Here is a 12799-nt window from a genome sequence, read left to right as displayed (position 1 = left end):
GTGTGTGTGTGTGTGTGTGTGTATTAGGAGAGGCTGTGGGGGGTGCACATGTACTGTAGACCACAGCAGCAGCAGACAAAAGCCACAAACCCCAAAGTGACAGTGGATGTGACTTGCAGTGTCTGTTTCCCAAACAGGTGTTTATTGGTTTATTTGGTGGAGGAGGAGTGATTGCTGTGGAGAGAGTTGACTTGAGAGACTTGGTTGTTTTATTCCTCAGTCAGAGGATGGGATGAGTGAGTTGCAGAGCAGATAAACAGAACCATAGCTTGTTTTTCCTCCCTTACATAACAGAAAAGATGCAGCTTAAAGTACCAATGTGAAGCTTATCTTTCTTTTGGACATACTAAACAATATGAAAGTGTGTGTTGGCTTTTTCTATCATAAAAAAACACACACAAATATGTTTGCACCGCTCCGCTACAATGTGCCAGCTCCTTGCATCCTCTCCTGATGGCCCCGGGGTACTGATCTTCTTCTGCCTGGGTGAAGAGCTGGGAGTCTGAAGTGGGACGGGCAAAGAGGGGAAACTCTGGCCCCGTCCCGTTCTCCACTTTTAATGAGCGCTCCGATCATGCAGGAGTAAAAGTCCAGGTGGAACAGCTCAGTGCTCGCACACACACACACCCTGGTCCGTGCTGCTTTCAATGAAAGAGTGAGGAGAAACTGCGCAGGGAATTACTTTTTTCTAACGCCTGGAGGATTATTTTCCCTTCTCAGGTAAGTTCACCTTCACTGCCTCACGGAGATGATGGTTCTGAGCAGAGAAGCTCCTCACGTGAACTGGAGGATTTTGTGTTTGCTGCTGCGTGGCGTGAATGAATTATTCACTTTTTAAATGATGCGTAATTGCGCGTAATTGGTGTCCATGGCGTATAAGCGCATTTTAGTTTTAATGGTCAGGGGTGTGGGGAATTTTAATCAACGCCACATTAGAATTTTGCGTTTTTACTTTTAGTTCTCTTTTTTCTTTTAAAAATGTATGGCTCTGGTTCATTTCAGCTGAGCTTGTGAGATGTGACAGGCTGATCAAACAAGCGCACTGTTGCTTATATTCAGTGTTTGTTTAACTTTCTGTTTATTTAACTTTTTTTTTTTCCTTTTTAGTAAACAGCGCCTTCCTCTTTCCTTAAGTGAAGGATTTCTCTGAATGAATTTGGTCTTGTCATACTCATTCATGCTGTAGGGTACTTCTGATTAAAAAAAAAAAAAAAAATGATCCGTGGACAATGAGCCAGCTTTTCCATCAGGTTGCCTAAGCCTTTATTTTGAAATGTCTCATTTTCCCAGTGTACTAAGCAGGAAGCCCTAGAGTTGAATTCCTCCACTTTGGCTTTAATTTCTTGTACATTATGTTTGACATTTTCTGTGTATTCTCCCTGACATTACTGTATGGTTTGAAAGAGCCTAATTAAGCACAGGTGGTGTACATACAATATGTCCAGCAGCAGACTACAGGCTCTGGCTTGCACTGAAGCTGGTGCCAAGAATTAAAGCAATTCAGCCTGTTCTGTGCTTGATAAACAAATAGTGTCCCAGCAGCAGCAAAAAGGTTATGGGACTGACCTTGTAGAGACATGTTGGCTCTCCTGTGTCTGATCTCTCCAGTGGTTCTTTAGTCGGCTTGTTATAACATTTGGCACATCTACCGTGCTTACAGTATGACTCTGACACCTGTGAAAGCTGGGATTTAACACTCCCTGGCACAGGGTGTGTAAACACTGTCTCGCTTCAGGCACGCCATCTCTCCGGACCAAGGCGAAACAAAGCTCACAGCTGGTTATGATACTCAAATAAAGCCTCAGTCCCCTTCAGTTCTTTGCCTCATTGCATTTACAGTGGCCACCCCAGACAAGGAATGTGTGTGTGTGTGTATGTGCTGCTGAAATGCAGGGAGCTTGATGGAAGCAAAACATTTTAGGGGTAAAAATGTGAAATAATGTTATACTTCAGCATATTATCAGTGCTTATTTGAGACTGCTCTTAAGAACCTCTCAGACTAGGGTGCAGCAGTCACAAGTGTGTGTGGTCTGCCCATGCTTTGAGAACCCACAGTGTGCTGGCCTTTGAAATAGGCACAGGCAGCCACTGTACATCCTGTTTGCATTATAGCCACTCTATACCTGTGACACTCCTTCCAGGTGGGATTCTCATCCGCCATTATCAGATTTCTGGTGCTTATGCATCAGAAACAATTTGCCCGCAGGGGCTGAAAATGTTCATTTCGCTGTAGGCTCCTTTGTGCAAGACAGCTTGGCCTTGTGTAATCGTAGTTAACATTGTTTTGTGTGTGTAATCCACGTTGTAGTGAGAATGTTATCCTGAATTGAGTTGCGTTTTAATTCCTAGAACTATGTGACCTGTCTGAGCTGCTGGGGTCTCCACAAAGGGACTGAGGTCCCTGCAAAAAAAACCTTTCATCTTTTGCAGTGGCTGTGAAATCACTTGACTCATTTTTTTATATACGGGTTCTCACAGTTAACTCTCAGCATGTTGTCGGTTTGTTTGATTTGTGACCCCACCCTGCTGTAAATTAGATGTTCTAGATGCTCAGTACGATGGAAAATATAGCAGATATCATCACAGAGGCGAGCCGGAGCTGTGCTATAGGTACAACCCACGCCTTATCTAAAGTTTAACACAGGTGTATGCAAAATATACAACACCTACACAGCAAGTAACCCGCCCCCGTCTGTGATTCATGGGGGTGGTAAGTGGTGAGTCTGAAAGCCCTCACATACCGAGGCATTTTTCAAAGCTATCTGAGCATGTGATAAGTTATCCCAGATCTCTGTTTATTTTTGGTTACTTTGGTTGGATGTTTGGTGTGTGTGTGTGTGTGTGTGTGTGTGTGTGTGTGTGTGTGTGTGTGTGTGTGTGTGTGTGTGTGTTTCTGCAAGTCCCCTCAGGATCTATTATCTACTGTACAGGAAACTCCCCACAGTGTTTGTCAAAGGATATCATTTGCCCTGCGTTTCATTTCTTGGAGAAAGAGGCATTTAGAGGCTCAAGCTGAGAACACAAATTAAGAGGTCTTAAATTATTGTCTTTTTTTTTTTTTTTTTTTGCACATTTCAGTTTTTCCTACAGTGATGTCAAACCTCTCTTAAAGGCCTCAGTGGTCGTTATAAACAAAGACTTCTTTTGCAGTATTTGCCTGCTGAAAGCAGCTCTACACCGGAGAACATGGTGTTAACAGTTAAGGTTTCCTCGCAGGTGAATGACAGATCAGCTTTGTAGTTTGCTTTATCCGGTGGAGCATGCTGACTCACCTCTCCTATGCTGCAGGTCTGTCTCTTCTACTGTAGATGTACATATCTGTCCCGGCTTGTTCCCAACCTCAGCTTTCTTCCCCCGCGAGGACAAATTGTAGTCCTGACTGTGCAGCAGTGATCTCCCTGCCTGTCAAAGCACAACACTGTGGAAAAATCATGTCAGAGCTCATGAATGTCAGATAAAAATGTAGAGCTGCAGCGGGCAAAGTCCTATCACCACCAACTGCTGTTGTATTTCATTTTTTTTACCTTAACATGATATTTTGTGTTTGCACTGTGTTTTCATAAAGTTGGAAGTTACAATTGAGAACTGTGCAGGGAAATAAGTGATCCCCCCAAATCCTCTTAAGTTACATCATTAAACCACACACTAATGTTTACCAGCAGAACTGTGGCACTTTATACCAATACGAAGGAGATGCCGCACAGGATGCTATTGTTCAGGAAACAGTTGGTGATTCACTCTTGATTTTTAAAGAACAGTTTTCACATTTTGGGAAATATCTCTCGTTTTCTTGCAAAAGTTAGATGAGAAGATTGACACCTCTCTCATGACTGAAGCACAGCTCAGGCGGATTGTGTTACCCATGGACAGAGCCAGGCTAGCTGCTGTTGTTTTCTGTTAATATGACTTTTTTTTTTCCTAAACAGCCTCTCCCTCTTTCATTAATTGAGTGAATTTGGCCGGGTCATAATAATTCATAATATCCATAATAATATAATAACCAAACTGGCTGGTGGCTGTAGCTTCAATTGGCTTCATATTTACTGCATGGACATGAGAGTGGTACTGAAAGTGAAGAAGTAAATGTCAGTCAGAGATCAGAGGTCACTGTATGATCACATGTTCCCACTTTATCACATTAAACCTGCTGGCGTGTGGCGGCAGTGACAGCGACATGACGCCGCCGTCGTGGGAGGTGCAGCATTCCTCTGTTAACAGGGAGGCCTCAGTCATCACCTCCCCAGTCAGGAGCTCCGTCCCTCAGCAGGGACTGGAGTGGCTCACACATGAGTAGTTCATCCTCCAGTCTGTGTAATAAGACTTTTAATTCAGACTGTGCTGTTCTAGTTCTCACCAGCGTTCTCCTCATTACCAGGACAGACCTGCGGCGTCTGGAATGACATCTCGCCGACCCACTTGCGTTCTTGTTAACACAGGGTTCCACTTTGATTTATATGTTTACATGGGTACAACTTTTGACTCTGAATGACAGGCAAAGAAAGAAATGTTCTGTCTACTGTAAACAGACTGTATTTCAACTCGGATCCAGCTTGATGTGGTTGTTGGTGTCAAACAAAGGGACCATCTGACCCAGTTCCCCATTCCTTACACATTAAATTATGTCTGTGTGTGCTCTCTAATTGAGTCTGACTCCACAGATCCACAGATATTAGTGGGAGGAGTTTGACATACAGTTTTGTCTCGGAGTCCAGATGTTCACTGTTGAGCTTCTGGCAAACTCTTTCACCCTTTTGTAACTCAAGTGGAACAAGAGACATTGACCCAAACAATCAACACAACAATGTGTGCCGCTGAAAATTTTTTCTATGTATTTAATTGGCCACATTCACCAGATGAGTCATGCAGCCCTTTGTGTGGTTCCCTGTTCACTGCCTGCCTGCTGTTTATCCCGAAATCTCTGGAAAGTGTATCCCAGTGGCACAAGTTTACTCTGTCTTGTTTCCAGCTGACTCAACAACACTTGTCACTCTCAGAAATGTTGACAAAAATGTCCAGCGTTACTTTCAGCGAGTAAGCAGGAAGCAGGAAATGGGTTTCATGAGATGAAATTCTGCTCTCTCTCTCTCTCCCTCTCTCTCTCTCTCTCTCTCTCTATCTGAGGTTGTACAAGGACATCTGGCCGACCTGCTGAACCAGCGCACCACCCATCATGATCAGAGCATCAGTCACAGCCATCTGCCTCGGTGAGCAGCCCGTCTGTGTCACTGCAGGAGTACGCTGCTTTTAAATATATGACCCCTGACTACAATGTGTTATATTTCCAAAATACTCTGGGTGCAGTCTCCTTCAGAATCAATTTTCTCTACATTCACACCATCAAACAGCAGCGTAGAAGTCCTGTGTGTACAGTAAACACTCTGATGATTATGTTACTTTGTCTGCTATTATGTGAAATTCCCTCTGCCTCACCCGCAGCGCTCCTCCTGTCCTGTGCTTGCTGGGCCAAGCCTAACGGATCAAAGAACAAGAAGCCAAAGCAAGGTAGACAACATCAACATGCAAGCCTGTAATCTCCGACAGTCCCAGTATTATTGTCTCCACCGGCTCTCTCCACTGCAGGCGACTCTCTCTAAAACCACAATGCAAAAGCTTACAAAATATATATATATATATATATACACACTGTTGCCCATAAAGTTGGAATTATTTTGTTTTCAGACACAATCCTCTGTTTATTCCTATTTAAATGCATCAGAAATCACTTTGGAAGAGATTGACTTCTAAAGTTTTGAGAAGATATACACTTTATCTGTCAAGAATAAATCACATTGTCACAATCATTTCATGGAAAGAGGTAAAAAATATTTTATTCCAACTTTATGAGCAACAGTGTATATATATATATATATATGTATATGTATAAATATATACATATATATATATATATATATATATATATACATATATATATATATAATTGATTGGCAGGCCGAAGAAGTTCATAACGACATGCTGAAACCCCGTTAAGGCTATTAATTATTTCCCAAAGCCCAAAGTGATATAACTTAATTGCTTGTTTTATCCGCCTGACTATTGATATATTTATAACTGGACACATTCGGAGACTGTCCACTGATTGGACCTTGAGCATGTTCAGCATTTTTGCTTGGAAAATAACTTAAACAATTATTTGATTATCACCATAGTTGTGGTTGTAGTTTCTTGACCTGTCTTGAACCACGTTGCTCTTCTTCCCCCTCCCTCCACAGCTGTTCCAGACATAGAGTGCGATGTCAGAGCGGGAAAGATCAACCTCCCAGAGTTCATAGTCAGATGTCCTGCACACTGTAAAGAGACAAAACAGCAGGTTTATGGGACAGGAGTGTTCGCCTCCATCTCCAGCATCTGCAATGCAGCCATCCACAGGTAAACAGTGGAGAGGTGGACATGAGATAGAGCTTGTGTGAGTCTCTCCAGGGATGTATCTGATGAAAAGTTTTGTGTCCGTAGTGGCGTCATCACCAACACGGGCGGAAAGGTGATCGTGAGGAAGATGGCCGGGCAGAATATCTACAAAGGCAGTAACTCCAACGGGGTGCGCTCTCTGTCTCTGCCGAAGTGGAGGGAGTCATTTGTCGTCTCAGGTATTAAATGATGACGTGAACAATGTGAAGCACAGTTCTTCAGAAGTAGCCCTCCAACAGATGGCTCTGTTTCTGTTTCAGTGGGGAAGCCCAAGAAAGGAGTCATCTACCCATCTGCCCTGGACTACGTCCCTTCAAGACCAACCTACGTGAAGACAAGTGAGAGGAGGGTTGTTCTTACACTCCCACATTTGTTTTTTTATGTGAATATGGATTGTGGTGCATCACTTTGTCATGGAGTGGGTCCGCAGATGCCCAGTGTTTCACGATGATAAGATCTTTCTGATTAGGGCCCAATACGCACCGATTTGTTGATTCTTGGTTCAAACTGAGCAAAACCTTTGGATGTCTAGACTGTATATAATTGTTATTTTAACAGCATTTCAATCACTATATGTCGACATGTATTTAGGACTTCTATTTCAAACTGAAATATATTCAGAGAAAGACGATCCAGACCTAGACATCTAGACACTACCAGCTTTTCTGGGGACAAAAGGTTACTAGATAGACATCCCTGTTCTCGACTCCTGCATGTTGAACTTCACTCAGGTTGAATGAGGAGTCGGTGCACTGTATTCTAGTGAAGAATGTGAAGAATGCATTACGACAGAGCGGTAACTGAAGACACTCTTCCTCCTCGCCCATTCATCTTCTACACGTCCGCCTTCACCTGTCGTCTCCTTACAGGTCAAAAGGAGGCCAAATCCCCCGTGGTTACCACGGTGCTGCCAACAGCAACCGCACCCGAACCCACCACAACTACAACACCTGAACCCACCACCACTTCCACCACCACACCAGCTCCCACCACCACCACCAACACACCTCCACCACCACCCACCACTGCCAAAGCTCGAGCTGCTATGCACAAAGTCAGGGATGCAGGTGATTTAAACCTCCTTTTCACATACATACATACATACATGTACAAACAGCTGAGTCTTTCTTCTAAGCCAGTGGATCCATGTATGTTATGTAGAGGATTGTGTGTTTACTTGGATGCTAGCTGCTGTTAATGATCCAGTAAAACCAATCCACACAGAAGATCCACTGCAGCCAGTGTGCCGCCTCGCTGATGTCGAACTAACAACATTGGGATCTCGTAACTTGAATCACTGTTTTTTTTTTTGCCAGGACAAGCGTTCATTTGTGTGAAAATGAACGCTTGATGAAGAGTGATGAAGATGAATGATTGTGGCCGGTAAATTGTGGCTGGTAATTACAAGTCACAGCTGCAATTATAACAAATTACAGCCGCTCTGTGATGAAATGACGGTACGTTGGTGTTCAGTCGCTCGACTGACTGATTTAACTTGTACGCGTGATCACCAGACCTTTCATCACTCTTATTAAATGAGGACATTATCAGACTGTAATCATCTGTCCCGTTTTGGATGAAATGCAGCTACAGGGAGTAGACAATGCTGCAGTATCTTAAGGTATGTGTGTAAATGAGATGGGCTGTGTGCCGGACAACCGCCCAACCATTCTGTCTCTGTAACATTATCTCTCTCCTCTCCATATTGGCACTCCATTTCTCTTTCTTCTATCTAGGCAGCAGTCACCCGTACCTTGCCTCTGTGGCAGCTGCAAGTAAGTGAAGCGATGCGAACAGGGATCAACACAGGGGTTTTCTTGGTGGCATGAAGGGGTGCCGTGGTGTTGCTTAACACTCGGGGTGTGCAGGAATATGTGGGGTGTTTTGCTTCACATCGGTCCTTTGGGAATAGTGCGCATCAGGATTCAGCATGTATTCTGTATTAAAGGTATCGCTGGTCCTGTTTTCAAAGCAAGTTTGTCATTATTACCGACACAACTTGTGTATTTTACTAAGTGAAATCAGTTCAGCTCACTTGTTTTAAGCAAAAAAAAAAACTTAAAACAGTAAGGCCATGACCTGGGCTATTGGTTTATGCTTAAACCAAAACTTATGTTGAATTTGCTATTTTTTTGTAGCAACTTTACATGTAAACAAAGATTTTTGTCTAAATTTGCCCACATTGTGTTATTGGTATAGGACAGTCACAAAATGGTCAAGGAAAGAGTCCCAGCCAAGGTATGTCAACACGCTCACTGATTCTGCAGCTCTTGGAAAGTCCTTTACACCAAATACAACAATTCACGTTGAACTAAACCATGGCATTTCTTCAAAGTATTCAGAGGAAGTGCCTTTCCGAATAGATTCCCACATCGAACCAGTGCAGGTAAACCGAGCTTTCATCTTCATGTGTCCTTTTCCGTTCTAACTTTTGATTGCCAGAAATTGTCTACTGTTCTTTTCTTTTTTTTTTCTTCCCTCTACTCATGTACATAAACTCTGCATGGCATCTCTGTTCTGTTTGTGCGCAGCTGCTTTAAACAACATGTTGCTAGTCTGCTAACACAGGGCCAGACCAGAATGTTCTGGAGAAGCCCAAGTTCTGTTTAGAGTATAACATCCCTGAAATACAGGATTCAACTGTATTCGCTCTGTATTGTCGAGCATTTATTACCTGTAGAGATTCAGTCTGGACCGAAGAGGTGGCCACACTGATAACGCTGCCTGTGTGGTCCTTAAATCTGTCTACACTAACTTAGAAGCTTGTTAATCCTAACGTTGTCACTGATCTTATTTGATGCACAGATCTGATTTTATAGTTTTGTCCTACACGTCATATGTTCATCAATACTCGAGTGTGTCGGCTGTCTGCCGTTATAAAACGTACACATTATATCACTGTGCACTGTGTTATGGTCATCACACAATAGATAATATATTCTTTTTTCATATGTCAGTGAAAGTAAACTGATGAATGTTATTTCATAATATCTCATAATATCACTGTTTCCCAAACTTTGGTCCCAGGTCTGCGCAGACCAGAGGCAGGGTCGGCTATGAGGAGACAGCTATCCTCTCCAGTAGGCCCAGGTCAGCCTCATCATTAACACACACCAGCAAAGAGAGTAACTAACAGGCAGATGAGGTGGGACTGAGAGGGAATGCGGTTCAAGGGCAGAAGAGGGGGACAGATTTTTGTTTTTAGTCTTTGTTGGAACAAGAATCCAGGAGACGTAGCCGCTGTAAGTCTGACCCCTCGTGTCCACACCCATAAGCCCCTGTGATCGTCACCCCAGGGTCACCACTAATCCATTTCACATTCCTTTCACGATGATCGCTGTTCTCTGTCATCAGGCACATCCTCTTATTCATGTTTTCATTTTCCGAGATGAAAAGAGGCAAATGAAGCCGAGTTAAGGCCTGTAAATACGCCCAGCATATATCCGTTTGTTTTTGATATCATGCTGCGGACAAAATGCCTTCAGCTCCTCTCAAAGCAAAACAGCTGGGCTGCATTTGCGGATGGAGCCCCAGACCTGAAGCTCTCTTTTGCCCCCCCCCCTCTTCTTTTTCCCCTCTATTCCTATCTGCCTGTTTCTCGTTGCTACAAACAGCTTTTAACAGGGTTCAGCCGGCCCCGCCCGAGCGGACTCCAACCATGAGCCAGTCCAACCCCGGTAAGTATCTCCAGATCCTGGTGGGAGTGCTCACACTGCACAAGCAGACACACTCACTGACGTAGAGAAGTAGACGGGTCTGATCAAACAGGGGAACAACTAGGGCAATAAAACCCTGGTTGAAATGTTTTATAAAGCTGCACTAATGTTTACCTTCTGTGGGATGCTTTGGTTCAATGCATAGTCGGCCCTCTATAAACGACAGGCGGAAATACAAGAAGATACTCAACTTTCACTGTAGCCGACGTGATAAATTGAGTAGTAAGTATGTCGATATGCCTCAAAGACGAGGGACGATGTGATATTATTATCCAGAATTCATCTTGTGCCACATCTCCACTATGTCTGAGACAGCAAAGGGCTCTCAACTTTCTCTTTTAGATAAGGCCACGATGAGAAACGCGCTCTGTCAGTACTGTAATAACATCTTATGACAGATCCCATCTGGTCTGGCCTCTTCCCCTCCCTTGTAAATGCTTGCAGAGAATGAGATGAAAGCAGCAGCACCAAGTGGCCCTGTGTTGCTCCCAGAGAGACGCATGATCCAGTCCACAGTGCTGCAGGATCTGGGTCCTGTCAGGAATAGAAAGCTGTAGCCATTCAAACCAGGCGAGGTTTGGCTCACTGAGGAATGCGCTTCTGTTTTTGCTTCTGTGGAATGCAAAACCATGGATCCCTAAAATAAGACAGAAACATATCCGTTTCAATGATGCTTGATTGTATGATATGATTCCTAAAATACAGTGTGAGCTGTTTAAGCCAGTGCATCATTTATCTGACTGACCAGTTACTGTCGAGACATGTGTCATAGTAATGTCTGATCAGCGCTGAGAACAGCCACTCAGATCTGCGGCTTGTGGATGATAATGTGATACTTTATTGATGCCCTCAGGGAAATTCTTTATGCTTGAGGTCACAGGTTACAGGTCAGGATCAGCTACACAGCAGCGCCCCTGGAGCCGGCAGCGATTCAGTCTCTCTCAAGGACACTCCAGCAGAGTGGATGCTTGGAGACGTCAGTGTCATGAACTCTGATTTATGAGATGAGGGGTTTTATCCCCTGTTGCTTTGCCACCCGGCTGCCCCAAACAGATGTTCAAAGTTATTGCTCAGCTTTCTGGAAATGTTACGATCCTGTTTAGCCTCGCATTTGTGATGGGATATGCTTACTTGACAACCACAAAAGCCTACGTAAAAAGTGTCCAGATTCGGATCGTTGGTTCTCTGTGTTGGTGTAAGAGTACAAATTTGGTTTTATATAAACTTCAGAGAGACTGCATACACTCCTGCAGACGTATTGTAGCGTGAGCTCCAACCCAAGGTGAGGATCAGTGTCCCCATTCCCAGTCTGACCTTGTGCCCGCAGTGATCACTGAAGTGGCTATGATTGGGAGAGTTAAACTCAATCCTTTTAAAGCACCTGTTTCATCAGAAAAAAAACAACACTGCTGTCTGCTCTATGGCGCTGCGCCTTTGACCAGCAGCAGATTAGACTAATCTCTGCGTCCTACTATCTACACTGTCCCTGGTTTGACACCAACTTTAGAATAATACTCCCACGCTTGACTGGGCGGCTGGCTGCGCTCTTCCAGCCCGTCCCAGTCAACAAAGGCCCTGCTCGCTAGCTGCCACTCGATGGGAACCTCAGAGCACAGGCTGTGTGTTTGTGTAACTACCCATCCACCGCGGGGAGGGGTTAACAGAAGTGTGTTGTCATGGCTCAGTCAGTTTAGACAGATGCAATGCACTGTTATGGTTTTGCTCAGCTGTTTGGGCTTCTACACTTCAATCACATTTCAATTAACCTCTTGCCGTGCGAGAGTCTGGTCGATTAAACTGCCTGATGGAATCTGACTGCAGCAGGTAGAAATCAGTAAAGTGAGAAACGCATTTACATTTACCCAGAGAGTTGACCTCCTTCCTCTGTCTCTCTACCATTCAGGTAGAAAGAGAAAGGCTTCACTAAAAAAACCTTTAGTCGACTGTATGTTTAGTGTCTGACTCAAGGCCGAACATCTTGTGCATACCCCACTAACAACGTGGCAGGTTGAGTGGAGGTCACAAGTATGATTCTCCTTGGTGCTTGTCCTGAACGCAGCTTTCTAATCTTCCCCTGCACAGCTTTTCCCAGAAGGGATTGGGCGCCCCCCTCCTTTCCTCGACCTGATTGGTTCCCTGGAGCTCGACGACCAGCAGGTATCAAAGAATCGCTCATCATTCTTTTAGCAAATCTTAAACGCATCAATAACGCAAGGTATTTGATTAATGCTCAGATGAACTAAGGTAAATCTGATATGGCTGCAAGATTTGTGATGAAAGGTTTTCTTTTCTAAAAGCTTTCCAGGTTTCACTCAATCTAAGCCTTTAATTTAATAATCCGATGCCAACAATGTGGCCTTATGAATAGAGTTTGCTTTGCCTATGGGGATCAATAAGAGCTGCTTTGAAAATTTCAGCACCCTAAATTTAACCCTTGTAGTTGCTGATGCCTCCACCTTCTCTGCTGTACATCCAGATATTAGTTATGCAGTTCCAGACTCAGGATACACGTGGAGCGAGACAGACACTCCTGAGATCACAGGTAAGTCAAACTCCCTCCAGGACAAGCACATGACAGTTTGGTGTGTACTGCCCCCATTCACTGTGGAAGGTTACTACACCTTGTATCCATTCAAGTTGCATGTGCATGGTTGATA

General features: G+C 44.0%; 1 protein-coding gene across 9 annotated transcripts in view; it reads left to right on the top strand.

Annotated features, from left to right (window-relative positions):
- The first annotated feature begins 236 nt into the window (after positions 1 to 236).
- vit (vitrin) overlaps positions 237 to 12799 on the top strand; it is a 19747-nt gene continuing 7184 nt past the window's right edge. Inside the window, exons 1-14 of one of the 9 annotated variants that reach the window (XM_023411718.2) lie at positions 237 to 720; positions 5122 to 5204; positions 5437 to 5502; positions 6231 to 6387; positions 6472 to 6605; positions 6687 to 6764; positions 7296 to 7493; positions 8163 to 8201; positions 8626 to 8664; positions 8762 to 8812; positions 9454 to 9516; positions 10041 to 10103; positions 12225 to 12299; positions 12619 to 12684. In XM_023411718.2, coding sequence (XP_023267486.1) covers positions 5171 to 5204; positions 5437 to 5502; positions 6231 to 6387; positions 6472 to 6605; positions 6687 to 6764; positions 7296 to 7493; positions 8163 to 8201; positions 8626 to 8664; positions 8762 to 8812; positions 9454 to 9516; positions 10041 to 10103; positions 12225 to 12299; positions 12619 to 12684 — 1063 coding nt within the window. In that variant the 5' untranslated portion in view covers positions 237 to 720; positions 5122 to 5170. The remainder of the gene's footprint in view (positions 721 to 5121; positions 5205 to 5436; positions 5503 to 6230; positions 6388 to 6471; positions 6606 to 6686; positions 6765 to 7295; positions 7494 to 8162; positions 8202 to 8625; positions 8665 to 8761; positions 8813 to 9453; positions 9517 to 10040; positions 10104 to 12224; positions 12300 to 12618; positions 12685 to 12799) is intronic. The other 8 variants (XM_087175484.1, XM_023411719.2, XM_023411721.2 and 5 more) reach the window with 8 other exon arrangements.

This window comes from Seriola lalandi, unplaced genomic scaffold (genome assembly GCF_002814215.2).
Source record: "Seriola lalandi dorsalis isolate HSWRI2012SDOR001 ecotype SW California unplaced genomic scaffold, Sedor1 jcf7180002054470, whole genome shotgun sequence".
In the NCBI taxonomy this organism is placed as follows: Eukaryota; Metazoa; Chordata; class Actinopteri; order Carangiformes; family Carangidae; genus Seriola; species Seriola lalandi.
This window is presented reverse-complemented; position numbering and strand designations above follow the sequence as displayed.